Source organism: Dunckerocampus dactyliophorus, chromosome 9 (genome assembly GCF_027744805.1).
Source record: "Dunckerocampus dactyliophorus isolate RoL2022-P2 chromosome 9, RoL_Ddac_1.1, whole genome shotgun sequence".
In the NCBI taxonomy this organism is placed as follows: domain Eukaryota; kingdom Metazoa; phylum Chordata; class Actinopteri; order Syngnathiformes; family Syngnathidae; genus Dunckerocampus; species Dunckerocampus dactyliophorus.
The window spans coordinates 17,505,607-17,529,349 of NC_072827.1; the positions used below are offsets into that span (position 1 = coordinate 17,505,607).

Consider the following 23,743-nt stretch of genomic DNA (forward strand, 5'->3'; position numbering starts at 1 on the left):
TTAATGCTAACAGGCAGTGATTAAAGTGATTTGTGGCTGATAAGAACTCAAATGCAGACAGAAGAGTACAGACAGTCAAGAGGTTAATATGACTACAAAAGGAGACTGTTGAACAATTGTGGACTGATTTACACCCAATCACACGCAACAATATATGGTAAATATGTGATATTCATAGTGTAAGAGCATTGGAAAGATTTTCAATGTTTTTGTCACATGCCTATCAGAATGCATGGTGAATGTGTGAAAATGGAATAGACTGACAACTGATAATTGGTCATTCAGACTGAAAATATGCTATTTGCACATCTCCTATGGACAGAGGCGATTCTAGAGTCTGTTGGGCCCTTGGCAAAAATTCACAGCCCCACGGCTGAAAATGTTCAAAGTTTGTCAGCCCTCAGGGGCCACCAACTGGACTGGGGCCCTAAGCAGTTGCCTGCCTTGCCTGATGGTAAAACAGCGCCCCTGCCTATTGACACTGTAATGGGTATTTAGATTCTTTATCCTTTCTTCCTGGTTCATTGGACCGCATTGCTATTGGAGAAGTAGTCAATTATGACACAATTTAAAAGGTTTTCCAATTGTGTTAAAAAATAATAGCAATGTGTTTGGTTACACCGCTGGACTCTTCATCAATGAGAAAGATAGAGAAAAAAGATCAAAATGAAAGTACACAGATCATATAATAGCAGTTGCCGCACCCCCCTAGAAAGTGAAACTAAGCTTGTGTGCCTGGAAAATTAATCATATAATTCAATTCACAGTTCCACATGTCGAAAAGGAGTAGAAAGAAGCAAAGCTTATTTAATACTGAGATCATATTTCTCCTCTATTGTAGAAAAGTACTGTCTGACTTTTTTGGGTGACAGGTTATTGTTAGCTTTATGCATAATTTTAGCTGTTTGAAAATGTACTAAATCAGCTAATTTTAATGTTTGTGATTTTAGAAATAAAGGATTTGTATGTTTGTTTTGTATGTTTTCTTTGTTTTACTATACGTGGCGTTATGGATTATCCTAACTGATCGTTTTTGCAGGACATTTAGCAAGTAAATATTACTTTTATAGTTATTACCGCATATCTCTACACAATAAGTTAGATATGGTAATACCAGAGAGCAGCAAAGAGTATGTAGTGATTTTTGGTCAAGGACAAATTTGCTTTATCCAAGACTGAAGTATTTCTTGCCACTTTATGTGAGAACAACGCATCCATTTTCTGTCTCCCAGTAATTTTATATGTGTGTGTGTATTATAAAGTCCTCTATGAGAACCAATTAGACTAACAGTGCACTAAGCTATTACACTGAAAAAGTGCAATAACAATAATCTAGTAATAAAATCTAGTAGTAGTAGAGGTAGTACAGGCATCCCTCGCCACATCACGGTTCCAATTTCGCGGGCTTCAGTCTATCATGGTTTTTCAAACATATATTCATTAATAAACCATGGTGTTTCGCCATTGAATACGTCTGATTATTAGTCAAAAATCTGCATATTTAAGCAAATTGTACATATTTTTTGCCTGAATTAAGCTTTTTTAAGCATACAAATGGCTAAATTAATTAAAATACAAATATAAGCCATTAAGAAGACACATTCAAATTGTGAATATAGTATTTTACATTGGTCACTAGGCATCAGCAATTGTTCGGTGAGATAATCACCAGACTTGATTGCTGGTTTATATTATCTCACAATAATAATTACATAATAATAATAATCATAGAAACACCAGCTACTGTTACAGCCGTAACCCAGGACAAGCTAAAACTCAACTCTGAACCTCCCATGTCACTTCCTGTCCTCCACATGGAACACATTTATTTTTTAAAAACGTTTTAAATGGCTTCTTTTCTCTGATTATATCTACTATATTGGGTAATACAAATGTAAAGATGACTATTGGGGTATTATTTAATGTTTAGAGGGCTCCAATAATGTTAAAACTGTGTTTAGAAGATTGGAAACAGGTTTTTTATACCATCACTATGAAAATATTCAATTTAGAAGGAAAGAAGGAATCCTACTTTGCAGAAATTCATCTTTCATGGTCGGGTCTGGAACCAATTAACTGCGATAAACAAGGGATTACTGTATAGATAAGCATGGGTATAGAAACATATTTACTTTCTGTACAGGATTTCAAGACAACTTTCACATGTTGCCTTTATACTTCAATATGGATCAATATGTGCATTTTATTGTCAATCATGAGCTTTTTTGATGCATATATGACCATAGCTATGTATTTAAACACTGAAATACCATATTGACCCAACTATGAGATGCCATTTTTTCTCAAGAAAACACTGCTTCCGATGCATTGCCTCTTATATATTTGGAAATGACAGTCATTTTTTATTTTGCTGTAATGCTTGACCCTGTTTTTGGTCCTTTGAGACAGAGCACTTTATGTAGTACGCATTGGTACTCATTAAAATCATCTTTTAGAAGCTTTTTGTGAAAGTTTAGATGGTAAAAATAGCAGAATATAAAAGTAATTGATGGATTCAAACCAGCAGACACAACATTTCAAGTTTGTTTTTCACCACATAAGTCACAAAAGCTGCACAACCATGTCTTTATGCATATGTTTTTTTCCTATGCAGATTTTGGTTCCATGACAATGTCTTTTTTCAATTCTTGGTCTTAACCAGAGTACATAGTTGGTTACATGGGGCAGCTGTGATGTTAAAAGAGCAAACGTATGGTAATGACTAGGGATGCTCAGATCGATCAGTCTCTGATCAGTATAGGCTGACTCACTTCAAGATACACTATGGTCAGATGCCTGCCAACGGACAGACATACAACAAGGCTCATTAATTCCTGCAATCCCTATAAGCCGCCACCTTCCTGTTACGTTCTATTACAGTAACAGTAGTTAACATTTCTTCGTAGTTGTATGAGAGGAATAAGAGGTTCCACAATTTTCGGTTTGTTTGTACAAGCTCTAATTGTTCTCCTCCCAATGTAATTTCACAACAAATACAGTTCAGTGAAAAACAAAAACAAAACATAATGGATTGACAAGCTTTTTTCATGCTTGTTAACATGTCAATCTGATTAAAATTTAAAATTGACAGTGAGGTTCCTCACCTGTTTTAAAATGGTATAATTTGAACCATCGACACTCAGCTTACGAATCTCATGGTGGTCGGCCATGATAAGAAAGGGCTCTTCAGCTGAAACAGTGAACACAGAAGATTGCAAGTCATGTGGAATTTTAATTATGGATAATAGAATAATGCAAAAATGAAATAAATAAAGAAAGAATTTGGCTAACCTGATGCAGCCTTGCAAACATGAGGGTTCCGGTCCAAGGCTTCATAGCCATTCACACACAGGCATTTGTAGGAGCCATAGGTGTTGATACAGCGCTGGCTACAGGGGAGCGTAGTGGAGCATTCATCAACATCAACACACGTCCTCCCATCATCCTTCAAGTAGAAACCGGGCCAGCATTTACACTGACGGAAGATACACAATTGGAACAAAAAGGACAAGAGTTGAGCAAGATAATGACATCCATTTAGATATAGAAAAGTAAGACATCATCAGGAAAAATATCCACATTTAACTTAGTGACAAATGAAATGAAAAACAAAATTAATCACCTTAAACATGTTATTGACGCAATGATGTGAATGAGTGAAATACAACTTTACATACAGTTACAAAGACATTAAATTAATTAACTGAGCGAAATAAGTATTTGATTCCCTATCAACAAGCAATAATTCTGACCCCCACAGATCAGTTATTTGCCCATGAAGCACCCAAATTAACCTTGCTCCCTTCAGTAAGAAGCTTGGTAAGAAAACAAAAAACAAAAAAAAAACCTCACAAATTCACACACGGAAGGAAAAACAAGATACCAGTCAATGACAATCTTTTTTTAATTAAGGGTCTCTGACAGCATTGATTCTCAACTGGTGGGTCAGGGCCCAAAAGTGGGTTGTAGATTTGTTTTCGGTGGGTTGGGCGTCTTTGCATGAGCAACTAATAGTAATAATAATGGAATAATGACTGAATGTCAGTGCATGCACTTCTCGTTCTTGTCAGTGCTATTCACGTGCTACGCCACCACGAGGTGCATGCCATGTTTATGGGTGACTTTGTCAAGCTTCAGGGATGACGTGACGTTTGTTGGACATACAGCTGCAGATATCTGTTAGAGAAGAGTGCGCCATAAAGAGACAGACAGTGTTTTGCCACTGCAGCTCATATTGTGTCGCAAACAGTCTCTTTAAAATATAAGCTATATGAGAAGTTTGAGCTGAAAATAATTCCGCAATTTGGCTCACCGCTTGTCATTCTCGGGTCACGGTGGTTCCTGCAGCCAATCCAGTTGAGAACCACTGTATTAGTGTACATGTTAAATGCAGCCTTTTCAAACAACAGTGAATGAGTTATGCTAATTTTAAGAAAATGGTGCTCAATGAAGCAGAGTCATCAAGTAACTGTCAAACACCTAAGAAATATGGTTAATGAACAATGAATTCAATACGATTTATGTGATATTGAAAACCTGATTTAAAATAAATACATATTTTTTATTTGATGTTAAAAATCAATTAATTTGTCCAAAAACGGGTCTTGAAAATGAGGGGCCGTCTTATATTCAGGGTTGCCTAATATTTGGGTCAATACGGTAATCCCATGGTAATCACATTTCCAAGTGACAGCTTAGAGACCTTTAGGAAATGCAGAGTCTTGTAGATCTGTTTGTTGATAGTTTGTCTCATGTCACTTACAAATTAAGCAGGGGATTAAACATATTGTTTAATACATATTGTATTTTGTGAATTACTGTATATGTCCATGGATGAGGGCACGGACACAACACTTATGAATCTAACAAAGTTGCTGTGAGCAGAGCACCTTAAAAATAAAGTGCTTGGATCAGCTGCTGTGTATTGACATGAACGGCTTCTTTTTCCAAAGTTTTCACCTGTGGTCTACCTGCTGAGACCACAAATGTTACAGATAAAGGTGTGTATTGATGTGCTCTTTGTCCAGTTCTAACCCTGTCACCGCAGGAAAGCGGAAGTTTATTGCGCTTTCAGCCTCTTATCAGACACAGCAAGCAGCATCTTCAGCATCTACAGGGCTGAGGAGAGGCAAATCCAGGGATGAAGGCATAAACATTCACAGCCTGACAACAGTGAGGGCCAACACAAATGTGGCCTTGACCTGGAGGCACCGGGCAGAGGCAGAGAGCAGAAGACAGTTGTTGGCATCTCATTAAACCACCCTTACATGATTCAAGGTTATTCAGAAAGTCAATGTATGCAATCCCCTCACAGTTTCATCTGTTCAATGATGGGTGACCTAAGGACGGATTTTGTATCAGCCAGGACACATTCATGTTCAACATGTACTGGGTATACGATCCACCCTCAACCAGGATAGAATCTAAAAACCTTATGGCTGCAGATTAAAGTGCACAAATGCGATAATCGAAGTTACATTGTGGGAATGCTAAAATTTACACATTTTATTCAGCAACAGAAGAAGGGCTATATGTTTCAGTGACCTCTAGTCCTGAAAGAAAAAACAGTCGAGCAAAATGAGAGTCTTCAAAATGGATGAGCTATTATTTGACTCATGTTAACACACCAAAATGTTGGTTTCAGAGAGTTTATGGATAGAAAAGCAAAAATGCTGCATTGATGCCATGCTACTGCTAGAAGATAACAGTATTTACTAAACATCCAAGCAGCTTGGGGGTTGGTCTCTAATGATTGCTATGATATTTAATTGATAGCCCGGCCATACTCAATTCATCTCTTAATATTCAGTTTGATGATATATGATGATAGCCATCTTGTTTACGTCTTTACATGTTCTCCGCAAATCACTACCTTATCGTGATGGAGGAGTTTGAGTGCTCGTGTTAAAAATCTGAGGAGCTATGTTGTCGGGGGATATATGCCCTTGGTAGGAACTCACAAATAAACAGGTCCTAGGTGACAGGCCGGACAAAGAGAAATTCAGATGACCGGATGGAAAAGGCCGAAAGGAGAGACTGCATCTTGCCTAGATGTGAGACACCAGTGGTGTAATGTGGTTTTCGTCCTGGTCGTGGAACACAGGACCAATGCTACACCCTTGAAAGGCTACTAGAGAGTGCATGGAAGTTTTCCCAACCGGTCGCCATGTGCTTTTTGGACTTGGAAAAGGCATTTGATCATGTCTCTCGCGGTGTCCTGTGGAGAGGTGGCCCGGGAGTGCGGGGTTCTTGGCAAACTACTACATGTTATTTGGTCCTTGTACAACCGGAGCAGGACCTTGGTTCATTGGCAGCAGTAAGTCAAGCCTGTTCGTGGTGAACGTTGGCCTCCGCCAGGGGTTCTACTTGTCACTAGGTCTGCTGAGTTCTGCAGCTGAGTGTGGAGCTTCTGTGATGAGGCACAGTTTTACCAAATCTGAGGCCATGGTTCTCTGCCAGAAAAGGGTGGATTGCATCCTTCGGGTTGCCCCAGGTGGGGGAGTTCCAGTATCTCAGGATCTTATTCACAAGTGAGGGAGGGCTGGAGCGCGAGATCGACAGGCTGATCAGCGCGGCAACTGCAGTGAGCTGCACGCTGTACTGGACCGTCGTGGTGAAGAGGGAGTTCAGGCAAGGCAAAGAAAAGCTCTCGATTTACCGGCCGAGCTACGTTTCTACTGTCACCTATTGTCACAAGCTTTAGGTCGTGACTGAAAGATACGAGAGGCCAAAACAAGTTTCTTCTATTGGGTGGCTAGACTCACCCTAAGAGATAAGGTGTGAAGCTCAGTCATCCAGCTTCACACGCATGCCCTGCTGGGAGGAGGCCCCTGGGTAAACCTAGGACACACTGGAGGGATTATGTCTCGCAGCCTTGGTGTCACCTGGGTGGAACTGGAAAAGGTTGCTGAAGACTGAGAACGTCTGGGCTTCTGAGACTGGTGGCCCTGTGACCCGGACCCGGATAAGTGGAAGCAATAGATAGGACAGATAGAAATGTTCTTATCTAAAAGTGTTATCTCCCTATCTTGTTGTTTGCTGTAGCACAATGAAAATGTCTAAATGGAATTTGTACCTGAAATATTTACTGTAGGTCAGGGGTCACCAACCCATCAATCGCGAGCTACTAGTCAGTCTTTGGGACTTTGCTGGTCAATCACAAGAATTTAAAACAAAAAATTATTATTATATCAGTGCCCTTTCCTCCTGCAGAGGGACCAACAGTCACGCATTTTGACCACTAAACACAGCCGTACGCCTCCCCGCCCTCTCGGCCCGCAACCCGCAAGTTCCAGCCCAGTCCCCAAAACCCGGCCGGAGATACAAGCGCACGCGCACTGGCTCGCCTCGCCCCGCAACAACAAGCATTCAGCGACAAACAAAAGAGAAAGCGAGAGAGAGAGTGACAGGGTGCAGTGATGTGCCTGAGCACCCAACAGTAGTTACTGCATATGTCTCAAAATCTGCTTTTAATTCAAATATAACTCAACACAAGCCCGACGGCCATCCGCGGTCCGTGGCTCATTTATCATTGCATCACTGCAGAAAACAAAATTTAAAAAGCAGCAAAAATGGTGAAACATGAGCAAAAGGCACATTGAGAAAAGGCTGAAATGTTGACACCAACAACCAATAATAACACAAAACTTTGTATTTAAAGACAAAGCTTTAAATATGTATCACCTTTTACTTTACTTTCTAGAAAATAAAAAGAAAACCTTTCTACAAAATAAATAAATAAATATACATATATAATTTAACATATAATTAAAATATATATTGGATATATTTTAGCTGCATATGCTGTATATCAAAAAGGTTAGTGACCACTGCTGTAGATAGTAAGTCATACTAAATCTTGAGCGCTCCAGGGCATACCCCACCCTTAATCCAATGTCAGCTGAGATAGGCTTTGGCCCATCATAACTTTGCAAAGGATAAACATTATTGATAATGAAAGGCTGGATGATTCAAAAAAGGCTATGATGCCAAATGCCTAACTACTGAGCCATGGACAGTCCACTGGGCTCTTACCTTGTATCCCACTGGTAAGTCCTGGCAGTCCTGTGTGCACCTGCTTACACGTCGATTCAAGCACTCGTTCACGTTGCAGTTCCTCTCATCTGACTGGTCGCCACAATCATCTTTTCCATCACAAAGATTTCCTTCCGAAATACAGCGTCCATTGGAGCACATGAAGAAGGAGCCGTTGCACAAACTTCCTGAGAAGAGCAAGGCATGGCTGTGTCCATAACAAATTCTTCAGGAAAGTTGGGCCCGACACAAGACCTTGACGGATCAATTCATTTCATGTCTGCTCTGCTGGTCGCAGTGACTTTTGTTCTCCTCACATGACCTCTCTACTTTGCTGGCTGTGCTGTGTTGCTGTTAACTCTGTTAAAAAGGTTCCAGCTGAGAGTCAAACAACAGTCTTACCTGCGGCCAGACATTTGAGGTTCAGAGGCAGTTCATCGGAGTGGTCGGGACAGTCTGCGTAGCCATCACACTCCCACTGTGCACTGAGAAGACAGCGGCCATCCCCGCAGCGAAATTCTCCTGATCCACATGAGCGGTAGACTGAAGAGAGAGTGAGGACAGATACATTTTCTCGAAGTTGCATTAAGACCTAGCAGTCAGTTGAACCAAAAATTTGGCTGAAATATACAGTAGCAAAATAAAGTTACGCAATAGGTTAATTAAAAATCAGTTTACCAATGTGCCTTTCATAGATCTGTTATTTCCAGATATTTCAAGTACAAACACAAATATTTCATCAGCCAGTCACAAATTGAAGTTGCATCAGACAATTCGATTTTGTAGAGACGCAAAATATATATATATAGTCATAAAAAAATATCACTGACGTACATTTATACATTTTTGGCAATAACACTGTAAACAACTGTTGTATGTATTGTTTAGTAAAAGCAGATACAATAAGACCAGATCTGTGGAAATAGTTCATTATGGAATAGTCATTTGATTAGAAATATCTTTGAATTCCACTTATTCCTTCAGCAGGCACGATGATTCATATGGTTTTGTTCTCTACTTTTGTACTTTCATTCCCTGCCTCGAGCTGCCATTCGGTTATCCCATTAAAAGTTTGAAATGAAAGAGAACACGTACAGCATATGCAAATGAGGGCATAATCATAAACGGCAGGTGAATATTAACAGCAAAAGGGCACAAGACTATCTACTTGCCACATTCCACAGACTCATCTGATCCATCTCCGCAGTCGTCATCATGGTCACAGACAAATCGCTGGGGGATGCAGGCTTTGTTTTGGCAGTGAAAGGAGCTGTCATCACACGTGTTGTTGGGTGCTGAAATAGATGGGAAGAAGTGGGCCCGGGTGCCAGTTTTAAATGCTGTGCCGTATGTTAAGAGAGCCAGTGTTAGCATGTGTAAACAGAATAATGTACTGGTGTTTTTGTCTTCGTAATGACTTAATGGAGGCTTTGGATCATGAAGCAAGATCATAAGGTTCAGATCCTCCACTGATACAGTATGTGCCATTCAGTTTCAGTTCACTGACATTTCCAGATGATACATTTTGTGTGGATTTGCACATCAGCACACAAAATAATAAATGCTAAGTGATGAGGTTCTCGGGTCAGAGTGTTTAAACTTGAAGGTTGTTTTTACCACAGCCAGCTGCAGAAAGTTCATCACTTCCATCAGGGCAGTCTCTTTCTCCATCACAGAGCCAACGTTTTGGGACACAGGCATATGACCCGGGGCAGCTGAATAGTCCTGGAGCGCACGTCACCGAGCCTGAGAACAAAGAACCGCATGCATTATTTAAACATTACATATTGTCTGGCTCAGATTTTACCCGTTTTGACATTTGATGGCAGTAAAAATACCCTAAATGGCATTCCTATTTTGCTCCAAATATTTGCCATTTGCCATTGTTTGTCCACCAATGTGTGTCAACTCAAGGATAGTTGATAGAAATAGTGGTTTTTAAAAAATCTCGTGCATGGGACAGTGATGATATAGTTCAAGGGGGACCTCAGCACTCTGCACAAAAACTGTTTCCGTTCACTACACATTTGCCCAGGTTCCTGGAAAAACAGACAGGAATGACTTCTAACTTCTTCCTACAAAACACAGATAAAACTAAAATTACTGTTGGCTCCCAGCACCTCAGAATCAAGGTTTCTAGGGAGCTATCTTTTAATTCATACATACTGTACAAGTATCAAGAACAGCATTTTTGTCACTTGCGAATTACAAAAAACAACCAAAGAAATCCTGTGTTTTGCTGATGCTGAAAAACTAGTCCATGCTTTTGTGACCTTCAGGATGGACTAGTGTAACGCCCTGCTAATAGGCTGACCAAGCAAGTCTGAAAAGCCCCTCCAACTGGTCCAAAATGCTGCTGCATGAGTTCTAACCAGAACCAGGAGAAGAGATTGTATTTATCCTATACTAGTTTCACTGCACTGGCTTCCTACAAAATTTATAATTTCATTTAAACTCCTCCTCCTCACATACAAAGCACTATATGGCCAGACCCCCTCTGTACCTTAAAGAGCTTTTGGTGCCTTATCAACTTAGTAGAATGCTGCTCTCCCAAACCTTACATTTACTGGTGGTTCCAATAATTTTTAAATGAAGAATGGGGGTAGAGTCTTCAGCAATCAGGCTCTTCTCTTGTGGAACCATTATCCTGATTCAGTCCAGGGGGTAGCCTCTCTTTTTTCAAAAGTAAACTTAAAACTCACATCTGTGTTGAAGCTTACAGTCGACTGACTCAGGCATATTCTGGGTCATGTTTTAGTTATGCTGCCATGGGCTTAACTGCCGGAGGATTTCCCTTGACACACCAACCTTCCCTTTCCCCTTCTCTGCCTCTCTATCTTTCCTATCTCTATATCTCGATCTGTTTATAACGTCATAGCTATTTCTATGGTTACAACTATTGTTGAGTGTGCTGTTGTGACATCCCCATCCATATAACATATGTGACGACCCCGTTTCTCTTGTTCGTTGTCTTTCTCTCTCTCCCCTGTGGTTGGTTCTCCCTGCCTCCGGAGGTGCGGAGAGCAGGGGCACCATTGCACCTTCAAATTTATATACTTGCTATTGGTGGGAGTGAGGCCAATGACGATGGTGCAGACCATTACTGTTGTTGCTGTCATCATGAGACTATTACTGTTGTTGATACGGCTTTTGTGCCCATCGTTCTCTCATCTCTCCCCCAGTCGCTAAACCTCTCTATCCTGTTTTCGCCCTCTATTTACCCTCTGTCCCTCTACTCTGTCTCTCTAACTGAATGCAACTGGTTGAGACAGATTTGAGGTTTCTTCCCTTGAAGGGGTTTTTCCATGCCTCTGTCGCCAAGTGCTTCCTATTTTTGGTTTAGCTGGTTTTCTTTAACCTGTGGAGAGCGTGGTTCTCAACCTGCTCCATTTGTAAAGTGCCTTGAGATACAGTAACTTACAGTATGTTGTGAATTGAATTGAATTGAATTGAATTGGCACCATGTGAATAAAACTGAATTGACTTGACACCTGCTGGTCTATGAAGGGAGTGATCATTTGCGTCTGTGCTCATGTATGCCTGTGCTTGTGTGTGAGTGTACTCCGGGACACAGTAGCAGGCTTCTTGGAGGGAGACCCACAGTGTTAGACTTAAAAAAAAAACCTGCACTAGTCTATTATTTATATATTTGCTAGACTTTCCATTATTACATTTATTATGCAAGAACTGTACAGAGAAATGCCACATTTCATTACATGCACACATACTTCATTCAACAAAGCAGCTGTACCTCATGGGTCTTCGTTTAAGATCTATTTATGCCCACTTGAATCATCAGAAATGCCTGCAGTGCAATAACTGCAGTCTCATTAAACTAGTGTTTTTTCTGTGCGTAATTTTTTTCTCTTAAGATCACAGTGATGTCATACATCATGTACTGTAGCTGATATGACCTTTACTTATGACACGATAAAGAATATTTACCACAGATCTGCACACTCTCATCGAGGCCGTCATCACAGTCGTTCTCTCCATCACAGAGCCATTGTTTGGCAATGCATTTATTCTTGGAGCAGGCAAACTGATTCCACAAGCATGATGAGTCTGCAAGGGCAAGAGGAGAAAAAAATAATTGGTACATACACAACAATTGACCTGGCTTCTGTTTGCAGTTGGCTTGCCTTATATGAAGCTTTTTACTGCAATTTAAGCCCTTGCAGAAAACGTTCACAAATTCACCTGAAACATCTTATATTCTGAATTTAGCCGAGGTAGTGTACTACAGGTATTCAACTAATGTCTGTCATGCATATTCCACACATACCATACAGAATAAGTACATAATTACTATTACACCAATCATGCATAATCTCATACCATTGCCTTCATCTATTGTATGTGCTATATTGCAACAAGCAATCTCCTGATCAAATTTAGCATCTGCTTGACATGACAGCATGGACACAAACAAATAATATATTTTTGATACAACTGTAACTAGACATAGGCAGTAATTGGTTAACTGCAACAAGCTACTCTATTTTTTACTACTGTGTAACAATAAAACAGTGCAATATATAACATGGGAAATAGTAAGAACTGTATATAGGGGTTATTAGTGACATTAATTATTAGGTGTCAGTCATGTTACTGTAATGTTCGGTGATACTTATCCCCGGAACAACAGGTTTTTACTGCAGGTTTGAATTATCTCACTACAGCGCCAATAATCCCTAAACAAAATACCTAAAAAAACACGGGTAACTGCTGCTGCTGCAGTAACCAATGCCAAGCCAAAACTCAACTCTGAACTCCCGATGTCACTTCTTGTCTCCCTTGGAAAACACATTTATAGAAACACAAACAAGCAAGAGTCTTATTTATAGGGGTGTCACAAAATCTTGCGTCACCAGGTATCGCAAGATTAACATCACAAGATTTTTTGCTCAGAATCTCGTGATAATAAATCAATAATTTAACCACATGATAAATGAAAATGAACTCGATAATTTTGCTGGCCTCCATATATAATTTTGGAATGACAAGAAGAACTCTTGCCTGTATCAGTGGGCACCTTTATACAAGTCTCGCAGAGTTAACCACGTTTTTCTATGACGTATAGGTCGGATATATGCGACCTGACTGTTCAGACTGCAGTAGATGGGATACATATCAGATTTATATCTACATATATGAGGCCTGAGGCGCATTTGAAAAAATCGGAATTGTACTGTTCACACTGACATGAAAAAAATCAGATACAGGTCACATATGAGCAAACAAATCTGAATTGACCTGCAGTGTGAACGTAGCCTTAGTACTGTTAAAACAACTAATGATGCAGATTTTGCATGGTACTCTACGCATTACATTTGTAACATGATCAAAACTCGGAAAAAAAAGTGATTATAATGGGTAATTTACTATAAATCTATTTGGTAAGAAACACCCTGTGGAGATGGGAAACAGCTAAAGGTTAATGAAAAGGCATTATGATGATCATTGTGTGAAAATGTGCATATAGTCATTATGTGTCAGTGTCTGTCTCCAAGTCACTCTGCTCTCCCTGGGGAGTCATTCATTGGTGGCTTTCTCTCAGCCCTGAGAGAGTCTGACAGAGCTTTGATGCGATGTTGAAGGAGGAGAGGGACGATGTGTCGCTGTGGGTCAAATGACAATACAAGAAATTATGGATATGGATCCTGCTCGGGTTGGGTATAGGGATGTGTGTGTGTGTGTGTGTGTGTGTGTGGTTGTGTGCGCACGCGTGTGTGCATGTTCACATGAGCGTATATGCGTTACGCATTTACCTTGCTGTCAGAGTTTCGACAGGAAGATGTAAGATAACACTCAGATGAATGTTAAATGGCTAAATCTGGAAACCATGATTATTCAGACTTTCTGTACGCGATGCTAAATTTGCACTTCAGACACTTCAAGTGTATTACAAAATAGCAGGTCTGCTGCACATTACCTGTATCAAAGAAATTATTTCATGTCTCATATGCAACAGCGCGGCAGAAGCAAAGCACATGATCCACGGTGAAGTGACAAATGGTTATTTTATCGAAGACGAGGTGGTATTAGAAATTATTTGAAATGCAATGAAATTTTCCTCAAACCGATTTCAGTCAGATTATCAGTGTCTGGAGCTTTTTATATGATAATTAACAAAGACGAATGAGAATAGTGCCCTGAAATCCTATTCAGCACAAACTGTGGCATAATTCATATTTATTCTGATAAGGCAAATATGAAGCATGAAATGTCATTGTTTTTTGTATGCACAGAATGAAGCTCTGAGATGAGGGAATGCAAATACTGCTCATGGGTTATACACTCCTCTTACAACATTTGTGGACAATTGACACAACATATCAGATAACTCAAAGACAATTAAATGCTACTACTGAACTGCATTCCTTTGTTTCAGCACTGGCATGTGAACAAAGGTGTTTCTTATACAGGAAAGGCAAAGAAGACATTTGCAGTATCCTAATAAAATAGCATCAAAGCCGAAGACATGGTCAGACTTTATTTATAGTTATCTTCTCTAATTTGACAGCCCGTGGGTTGGATACAGCCTTTGCCTTTGATTAAGACGGCCCTCGGATTATTTTCCAATTTGAAAACTTCTAAAAAAAAAACCTGAAAATGATTGGAATTACTACCAACTACCAGCAGGTGAAGCTTGCTTGTTGTTCCTGTGTCGAGGCATCAGCGTGCGCTACAGGGGCTCGCTCTTCCCCCCGCAAACCCTCTTGTTTAGCGTGACGTGCGCCTCCAAAGAAAACTTTAGTTTATTTTGTTTATTGACTTAAAAACAAGCTCGTGTATTTGGTGTGGATGGAGACAATTAACAATGACTTCAACTTGAGGCTCCACAGCATAAATCATAAAGATAGTATCCTTCCATTATTATGATTTCAGTTCATGCATTCCTGAATATGTAATGAACAATACTTGAGGACTGCATGGATTGTGTGTCATTTCCTTTTCAAATGCCAGAGGCTGTTCTTGTTCCAAAGATAGGAAAATGAAATGTACATGATAAAATTGGTTTTATGGCATGTCAAAAGTGTTCATGACTCTTAAAAAATATGCTAGCATAATTATTGATTTCGGTTAGTGGAAACAATGGAGACATTTTGGGTATAGATAATCACAAAAAAAGTTGTTCAGTCAAATCTGTAGCAGTAATAGGTGTACTTGTCAGTAAACTTTAATGCACTGAAATGTTGCAATTGACCCGTTTTGTGCTGTTATGACAGGAAAATATGGTTACAATTCAATCGAGTCTTAAGTCCAGCTGGAAAAAGCTATACTTCCCATCATGTATTGCAGTTTAAGGTTTGGTAAAAATCACTTTGGCGTAAATTCTGATAATTGCTCAGATTAAAAGTACAGTAATCCCTCTTTTATCACTGTTAGTTTCTTCCAGACCCTACTTTGTTAAGTGAATTTCCATGAAGTAGGATTCGTGATTTATAAATGGAATTTGCGTAGTTAGAGCGTAGAATACCTAACTACGTTTTTTACCATTATTAGAGCACATTTGTCCTAGGATCCTGGAGGACTTCTATTGATGTGCCATCAAGAGCATACTGCTGAGCTGCATTTGAATATTGTACAGCAATTTCTCTGGATCTGACTGCAAAGCCCTCGGTCCAACGGAACACCACCTCCATCAATTTGACTTTTATCACAAACATGATTTGTGCAAGACGATGAATAATATCAAAGATGCCTCCCACGGTAGTTATGGACAAATATGGGTATATCTACATCAAAAGGCAATCATAACTGTTGTGTTTAACTGGGAAGAGCAAAAAAGTGTTTATTAGCAGGATGATACTGACCGTACTGTATAGATTTAGTATGCTCTTGATGTTTTAGCAAGGGAAGATGAGGTGTGGAATAATAACACATAATCATCATGTTCCAATGCTAACACATTTCCATTTTTACAGTAAGCAATTTAGTGACTGATGGCTCATTAATTAACTGTTACAATTAAAGTGCTGTTTGTAATAATTGTCAGAGAACGGCTTCCACTGGAGATTGGGATTTGATTTTGACTTTCAAACAAGAGGAGTCACAAGAGAAATAACAAATATAAGCGAGCAAAACAAGTGACTGGAAATTGCCTTATGGCTATATAAACAATCACTGTGTATCGCTCTTTCTCTCCTAATTATACTGCATATTGTATGTAATGTTTGTTTTGCACGGCTGGATCTGGGTAATTGAACGAAACACCACAACAAAATGGGTCTTTTTGATAGAAGATCAAAATTCCGTCCTCAAGTCGTCTTACGTACAGCACACAATCACCTTGGAGAGCAAAACATTAGTTCCTTTAGAGAGTTGAATGTTATTTTACCGCACTGGAATTCATCTGCTCCATCTTCACAGTCTTTTTGGCCATCACAAAGCCACACACTGGAGATGCAGTTACCACTTGGACATGAAAAGTGGCCTTCCTCACACTTCTGCCCATGGGAAACTGGCATGAACAACAAAAGCAAGTATTAGTACTTATTAGGGATGTCAGATAATATCGGTTAAAAGATCGTGCCATACAAATGATATCTCGGTTCAGATCAGAATAGCTTTTTTCTGCCGATAATGGTATTGGTGTGCAATGGCGTCATGCGCCACATACTGTAGCAACAATTCTGCTGTCTGCTGTCTGGAACACAGTATTTCTGTGTTTCTCATTCGGGTTGTAAATATGCAATTTTCCATGACCGTAAAGTAAGCAAGTAAGGCATGTTCTTTCAATACTTCAAATCTAATTTCACACCTCAGGGAGAAAGACTCGGAGTCCCACACAGCTATTTTACCTGCAGAGCTTCATACTTTGCATTTTACTGTGGATATGTGTGCCACATAGAAATGTGCAGCTTTTCAGTTGTACGGTATGTAACAATTGTATTTTTGCCAGCAATATTTGACTAGATTTTTATTTGTGAATGTTTTAAAACAAACCAGTTTTACTTGCTGGTAGTAGGAAAACATTTTTCAGTTGACTATTGGTCATAATTTTTAGAAAACTTTTTCAGCCAATTTTTTTTTACATACATATGACACCTTTTCTATAACCTTTATTGCATATTGCTGTACGGTGTGACCTCAGTTAACCTCAGTTTTTCAGTTTACATTAAAAAAAACATGTATAGTTTGCGTACATTTTCTCGTTAGCGTACAATATGGCACACATGTTGTCGTGTAATTAATACACCGTATTAATTAGAAAATGTCCTTGTTAGCAGCCTATTAGTTTGCTAATACATGGAAACAGGAACCAAAAATCAGTGCCATCGCCTGCCTATGATGTCATTGGCAGTTGACTATGTAGTTCTTTGCTAACTAACACAGTTACCCCACTAGTCTCTGTTTTTCTTTTGATTGCGGCTGCAAAATAACCCACTATGGAGCCAAAGACAGCATTGTCATAAAGAAGGTGAGAAACATTATTGAATAAGTCACAGCAAAATAGAAAGCTGGTGTCCGAGTAGCTCTTGCTGTCACATTGCCGTCTTTATCAACCATCACGTCTTCAATCCAGCTAAAAGTAACATTAAATGTTCATTTATCTTTTTCTTTGGCCATTTCTATGCATTTTGAAGTGTTTTCTGCACGTAAATCTATAATTGTAAAACAAAAAATGTATTTGGTCGGAGTATGTTTTGGTTTGACCTTCTGGAACATATTAATGAGGCTCACCAAAGTCCTTCTGTGTTTTTCGGATTTTGCTGTGTTTATTTGTGAAATGCATCCAGTGGCATCACAGTATAAGAAGCATAATGAGTTTATTCATTACATCATACATAATACATTGGATCGGTATCGCTTGATATCATCTGTATGGGTATATCGGATATTTTTAAGAAAGCCCATATTGAGCATTTCTAGTATTAATGAAAATAACTTACAAGTTCTCATTGCGTTGTAACATGTTGTGATCAGTCTGAAAACGGGTCTTTTTTTTTTTTTTAACTGAAGCAACAAAATCCAGTGATGCACATGCAAAACATTCCTTTGTTTCCAGTTCCTCACCCTGACAGTTGGCCTCATCAGCATAATCTCCACAATCGTTGGCACCATCGCAGATCCACGAGGGGTGGATGCACAGTGAAGTCGAGTTGCACCTGATGAATTTTTTCTCTTTCACTCCCAACTTGTAAAAGTGAGCGCAGTCGGTGTGGTCTGAATACAAAACATAAAAATAATTGTCTTTCACTGTGGATGTGAAGGACAAGCTATAGTTTGTGGAGGTGTGTAGGTGGCCAGTCTCTGTGATCTGAGTGAAAAGCACAGATTTAAGTTACTGGGTCCAACTGAGAGCACAATTCTACAGCTTGAGGTAGAGCTTGACTTTACATTTCCTTTTTAACTGCCATGCAGAGCACTGCCTAGAGGACTTACTGCAGTTTTTTTCATCCGAAGCATCAGCACAGTCAATGACCTGGTTACACCAGGCTGAGCTGGGTACACAGCTCCCATCCTTGCACGGTAATTCTGACGAGCCACATGTGACATCTAGGAAGAGCAAATTAGCATTTCACAACATTAACAGAGATAGCATCATAGGCACGCCTCAGAACAATGCTTTGTGGTAAAAATCATCTCTTGGGTACAAGCTGCTTCTTTAAGCTCTGTGTGTGGGATGGTGGGATGCGATGTCATCAGGCAGCCAGGTGACATTGCTAAAATACTGTAAATCTGAATGTCATCACTCGCTGTTTTAGAATAAAATAAAACATGGTCTCTTTTAGTCTCTCTTATTCTTTCCATGTGAATACAAGTCACACAAGTAACTTTTCATATTCAAAACTTTGCCAGGGAGGAAGAAACAACAATGCTGGAAAAATATTTCTATGGGTTAGTCAAGCTGGAATGTCTCACTAAGCTTTCTGAATATTCACACTGCTGATTTGATATTGTAGATCTGTTACGAGAAGGCCACTGTGCTGGTGGGCTCTTCACTACTTACCAGTGTGTTAGATGCTTGGTAATTGTTCTACTGCAACAGTGCTAAAATAAACAAAATAGTGCTACCCTGATTATTTCAGCACATCTATAAATGGGTCTGAACATTAAGTATTCCAAATAATTGTCCTTCCAATAGAAGCTTTTTATGGAGGGTTGTGAGGGTTGTGCAGCATGTCGGGTTGTGGGTCGTATTAATATAAGTATTCATGTGTCTGGTTCTCGCCCTCACAGGCAGGACTGTTAAACATGATATCAAACGGCCTTGACTCACTGCCACAGAAAGCTTCATCAGAGTTATCCCCACAGTCGTCGATCCCGTCACAGAAATGACTGTTTGCCACACATCGTTGGTTGTAGCAGGGCCTGAAACCCTTTCGGCAGTTCCTGTTGTCTGGACACATTATAATACAAAAGTAAACAATCACATTGTGGGTATATGTCTGCACACAGAAACGGAGTCATGCAGAATTTGTGCGGCAAACAACAGTTTTTCACATGATGTTCCTGTGTGGTAAGATTGCATAGTTACTGTCATATTTCTTACCACAGTATTGCATCTTTTCATCTGATTTATCTTTGCAATGTGCGATCCCATCACAGGTGAGCTCGTATCGAATACACTCTCCATTTCCACACTCAAACTCACTGTGGATGTTGCAAGATGAATTTTTTGCTGCAGGAAACAAAAAGACCAGACATACGTACACATACGTATGTCACTGTAAACAGGATATGTATGAGAACAATTTTAATTTTAAAATTTACACTTATACTAATATACAATGGAAAAAAAAAACAATGACATATGATCAAAATAAGGTGTTTGTTTTGGTTACTCTTAATATTATTTATAAATTTATCATTAAAATTATGAAATATAAAAATCCCTCATTTATTGCGGTTAACTGGTTCTAGTCACCGACTGTGATGATTGAATTTCTGCGAAATAGGATTCCTTATTTGTAAATGGGTAAATTTGTAAATGTTTGTAGTTAGAGTATAGAAACCTGTTTATGACCTTCTAAATATGTTTTTAACATTATTAGAGCCCTGTAGACATGAAATAACACCCCTATAGTCACCTTAACACTCATATTACCCAATACAGTATATATAATAAGAGAAAATAAGCCATTTAAGACAAAAATAGTACTCATGCTCATGTGTGTTGCTATAAATGTGTTCCAGTGGGGACCTGAGCTGAGCCGCAACAACAACCCGTGCTAAGGATATTGTGCCCGCTTTGAGATAACCCTAACCTGCAATACAAGCCAGCTGTTCCGGCAATTAAGTCTGGTGCTAGTGTGTCTCAAAAAACATTACAGTAACATTACTGCCATCTCGTGACTAGTGCGAGATACTACATATCCCATCTTTGAATGGATCTTCTAAATGCCTTACATTTGCATTTTAGTTCATTTAGCCATTTTTACACTCAAAAATGCTTAATTTAAGCAAAAAAAAAACCCAGCTAAAATTGGCTTAAGTATACATATTTTTGACTAACAATAGATTGTATTCAAACACAAGACAGCATGATTTATTAATATATTCTTGAAAAACTATGATAGAGCAAAAAAAACGAAATTCGAACCGCAATGTGGCGAGGGGTTAAGTCATGCATCAACGCTTTACTTCAAAGCACCTGAATCATAAAAAGTCTAATTCAAATCAATATCTGTTTGTACAAATACTTTACGGGTTAGCAGTTGTGGCCTCTGCGTAAGTGAGTCTAACTTACACACACATCTGTTGTCATCCAAAAGGATGCGTTCTCCACGGCAAGTGCAATTTACCCTCCCTTGGGCGGTCAGAATACAGAGGTCACCACAGCCTCCATTCATATGTCGGCATGGTGACAGCTCACCTTCAAAATAATCAAAGCAGTGTTGTAAGCATCAGAGGTAGAATCATCCACTTTTCAACATGATCAGTCACTCAGCTCACTGAAAGTCACATGCTTTTTCAATCAGCAGTGCTATTACAAAACGATATTCCATAAACAATACCGTATTTTCCGGACTATAAATCGCTCCAGAACACTACATCATTTGAAAAATGTGTCTTGAAGATGAAAAAAACATATATAAGTGACACTGAACCATAACTCACGTGTATTTATAAATTTCAATACTAAAACACAAAATGCAATACGAACAACAGCAATTTAAGCTGTAAAGGCAAGTTATCTGACTATACAATAGCACACAGAAAAGGCTGAATAGATGTTAGCTAAACGATAACATTAAGAACATATCTGGGAGGCTGAATAGGCAAAATTAACATCACAAGCCAGCCAGTCCAACAAGCAGGTTGCTGGTAACCAAATTCACCAAGCTCCCAATCTCATTCCCCATCAGTGTATAGAACAAGCAAAAAAAACAAAAAACAACAACAACAAAAAAAAAATATATATATATATATATATATATATATATATGTATTTGATATATATTTATTTTCCAGCTAGTAGTATGTATAATACAATTATTGCTAAATGATCAGTAGTAAAACAATACTTACTGCATCCATCAGTGATGAATGAGTATTACTGTTATTTTTATGGCATTTATGCTTTTATAAATAGCCGTGTGAAGAACTGTATAGATCCTATAATTCATATTATTGTTATTAAGGTAAGCCGTATCGATTGCAAGAATTTACAAAGATGCATGTAGACTGGATGGTTACCCTCCAGCTATGTATATTTTATTCATGAGAAAAGATATCACTCAATCTGGTCTGCTCGACAAGTAAACTCACTGTGGGTTTCTTTATCTATTGCCAGGATATTCCAAAATAAAATAATGCCAATAGGAGTTACCCGTATAATGATTAAAAATTGAAAACTGACTATGAAATCTTACAGGTCATAACGTGGGTATTTCTATGGACAGGGAGTGTGAGACACTAATAACCGCACTTTCCCTTTATCCTACATCAAATGATCACCTGATCATTAAATGTGGAAAATATGGATACTATTATTACTGAGCGTTAGTATGTTCCTAATTTAAGTTGGGTGCTTATTTTTCTTAATTGATGCATTATTACCATATTGTGTTATCAAACTATACCCGTGCAAGTATACGTATATTTTATTTAACATAAATATTGTATCGTGAGGTGTTTAAATACTTACAGTTGTTGGTATCCTTGGCAACAGCAATGATTCCCATGGGCTGATGGGGTATGTCTGCTCGGAGTACCTTCATGTCACCACCGGTATATTTGTTGGACCGTAGTACTGACCTGCGGGCCCAGTCTGACCAGAAGATGAAATCTGCATAGATGGCCAGTCCATAGAAATTCCCTTGGCCTGACTTGACAATGACCTGAAAGTTGTAGTCAAGCACTTATATTAACACTTACATCAAGCTTTATGAATATGTATTACAATTGCATTTCATGTCAACAAGAAGAAATACGTAGTAGTAAAGCAGTGGTTCTCAACTGGTTTGGCTTGACCATCATCCCTTTGAAAATGCAGTCTGAATTTGAGGTATTGCAAAATAATAGTGTGCCAGCATGAAACAAGTGACATTCCACATAAACAAAAGGCACTTAAACAAATGTGCTAGCTCGATGCTAATTTACACAAAAAAATCCCATATATATGCTAGAGCAGAGGTCACCGATGTTTTTCCTTGTGAGAGCTGCTTTTACAAAATGAAAATGGCCAAGAGCTATTCATTTTTGTAACATTTATTTTCAGAGCTTATTTTAAACCCAAACAAAGCGAATATGTTTGTTTTACCAGAACATTAACAAAATGCTGGTGTCCACAACTCACATTTTGTATTTCAGAATGCATTTATTTCTACTGTTCTTTCGTTATTAACTGAAAACCTGAATGAAAAGCAGGCTTGCGGGCACCTCATGTGGTCGTGGGGGGGCTACCTGGTGCCTGCGGGCACCACGTTGGTGACCCCTGTGCTAGAGATTACCATCAGCGATTTCACATGGCGATTTCAAACACTTCCAAATATGACAATTAAATTGAAAACTAAGATTCACTTAAACAGCTGATATACAATAAGCATAAAATACTGTATACTGCAAACACTGTGCAAGGCTCAACAAGATACAGGTCTGGCACCTTTAACATCTTAATGACTTCTAACAAATGTTGCTGGTCTTCTTCTATAACAGCCGGTATTAAATAGCATTGTGAAGCGCTGTCGCCACCGATAGGGGTATAATGAACGACACCCTGCTGTGTAAAAAAAAAAAAAAATCACCTTCAGAATAAAAGTGCAAGATTAAGACAAGCAACCCACTAAAAACAGGACACACCAGTTGAGAATCACCGGACTAAGGCATCATTTTTGCTTGCAGGTGTACATCATAGGTGTGCAACTCAATAATAAATACACACATTTACTGTTGTCCGGTTTTGCACATTCATCCACAAACAAATCGCAGACAGTTCGTGCCAAGGAATTAATGTGGATAATAATGTTTCCTTGCATTAATCAACACATCACCCTGCACAACCGCTGAACCCAGATGTTGCGGGGGGGGGGCAAATTGCACTGTCAATGGAAGGAAGGAAGGAATCCATCAGCTTCCTCCTTTTGGGACTCTCCAAGCTTGTGTGGGAGGATCAGAGCCTCCAGCAGCTCTGTAGTTGCTGCCATCAGTGGAACACGCTTGTAAGCAGCGTCACATTAGCCCTGTGCCATACTGGGATGATTAGGACAGGTGTCGATTAAAGAAGCCCAGCATGCAGATGCAACAACTGGCCATG

At 39.1% G+C, this 23,743-nt stretch overlaps 1 protein-coding gene across 12 annotated transcripts in view; it reads right to left on the reverse strand.

The window, feature by feature from the left end:
• Positions 1–23,743, reverse strand: part of lrp1bb (low density lipoprotein receptor-related protein 1Bb) — a 339,637-nt gene that overhangs the window by 59,966 nt on the left and 255,928 nt on the right. For all 12 annotated transcript variants that reach the window (XM_054788302.1, XM_054788296.1, XM_054788300.1 and 9 more), the window contains 14 exons: positions 22,136–22,328; positions 20,735–20,860; positions 19,538–19,666; positions 19,265–19,384; positions 18,427–18,540; positions 18,058–18,207; positions 16,379–16,501; positions 11,980–12,099; positions 9,652–9,780; positions 9,207–9,329; positions 8,437–8,577; positions 8,035–8,222; positions 3,292–3,475; positions 3,105–3,190 (listed from right to left, as the gene is read on the reverse strand). In XM_054788302.1, coding sequence (XP_054644277.1) covers positions 3,105–3,190; positions 3,292–3,475; positions 8,035–8,222; positions 8,437–8,577; positions 9,207–9,329; positions 9,652–9,780; positions 11,980–12,099; positions 16,379–16,501; positions 18,058–18,207; positions 18,427–18,540; positions 19,265–19,384; positions 19,538–19,666; positions 20,735–20,860; positions 22,136–22,328 — 1,926 coding nt within the window. The remainder of the gene's footprint in view (positions 1–3,104; positions 3,191–3,291; positions 3,476–8,034; positions 8,223–8,436; positions 8,578–9,206; positions 9,330–9,651; positions 9,781–11,979; positions 12,100–16,378; positions 16,502–18,057; positions 18,208–18,426; positions 18,541–19,264; positions 19,385–19,537; positions 19,667–20,734; positions 20,861–22,135; positions 22,329–23,743) is intronic.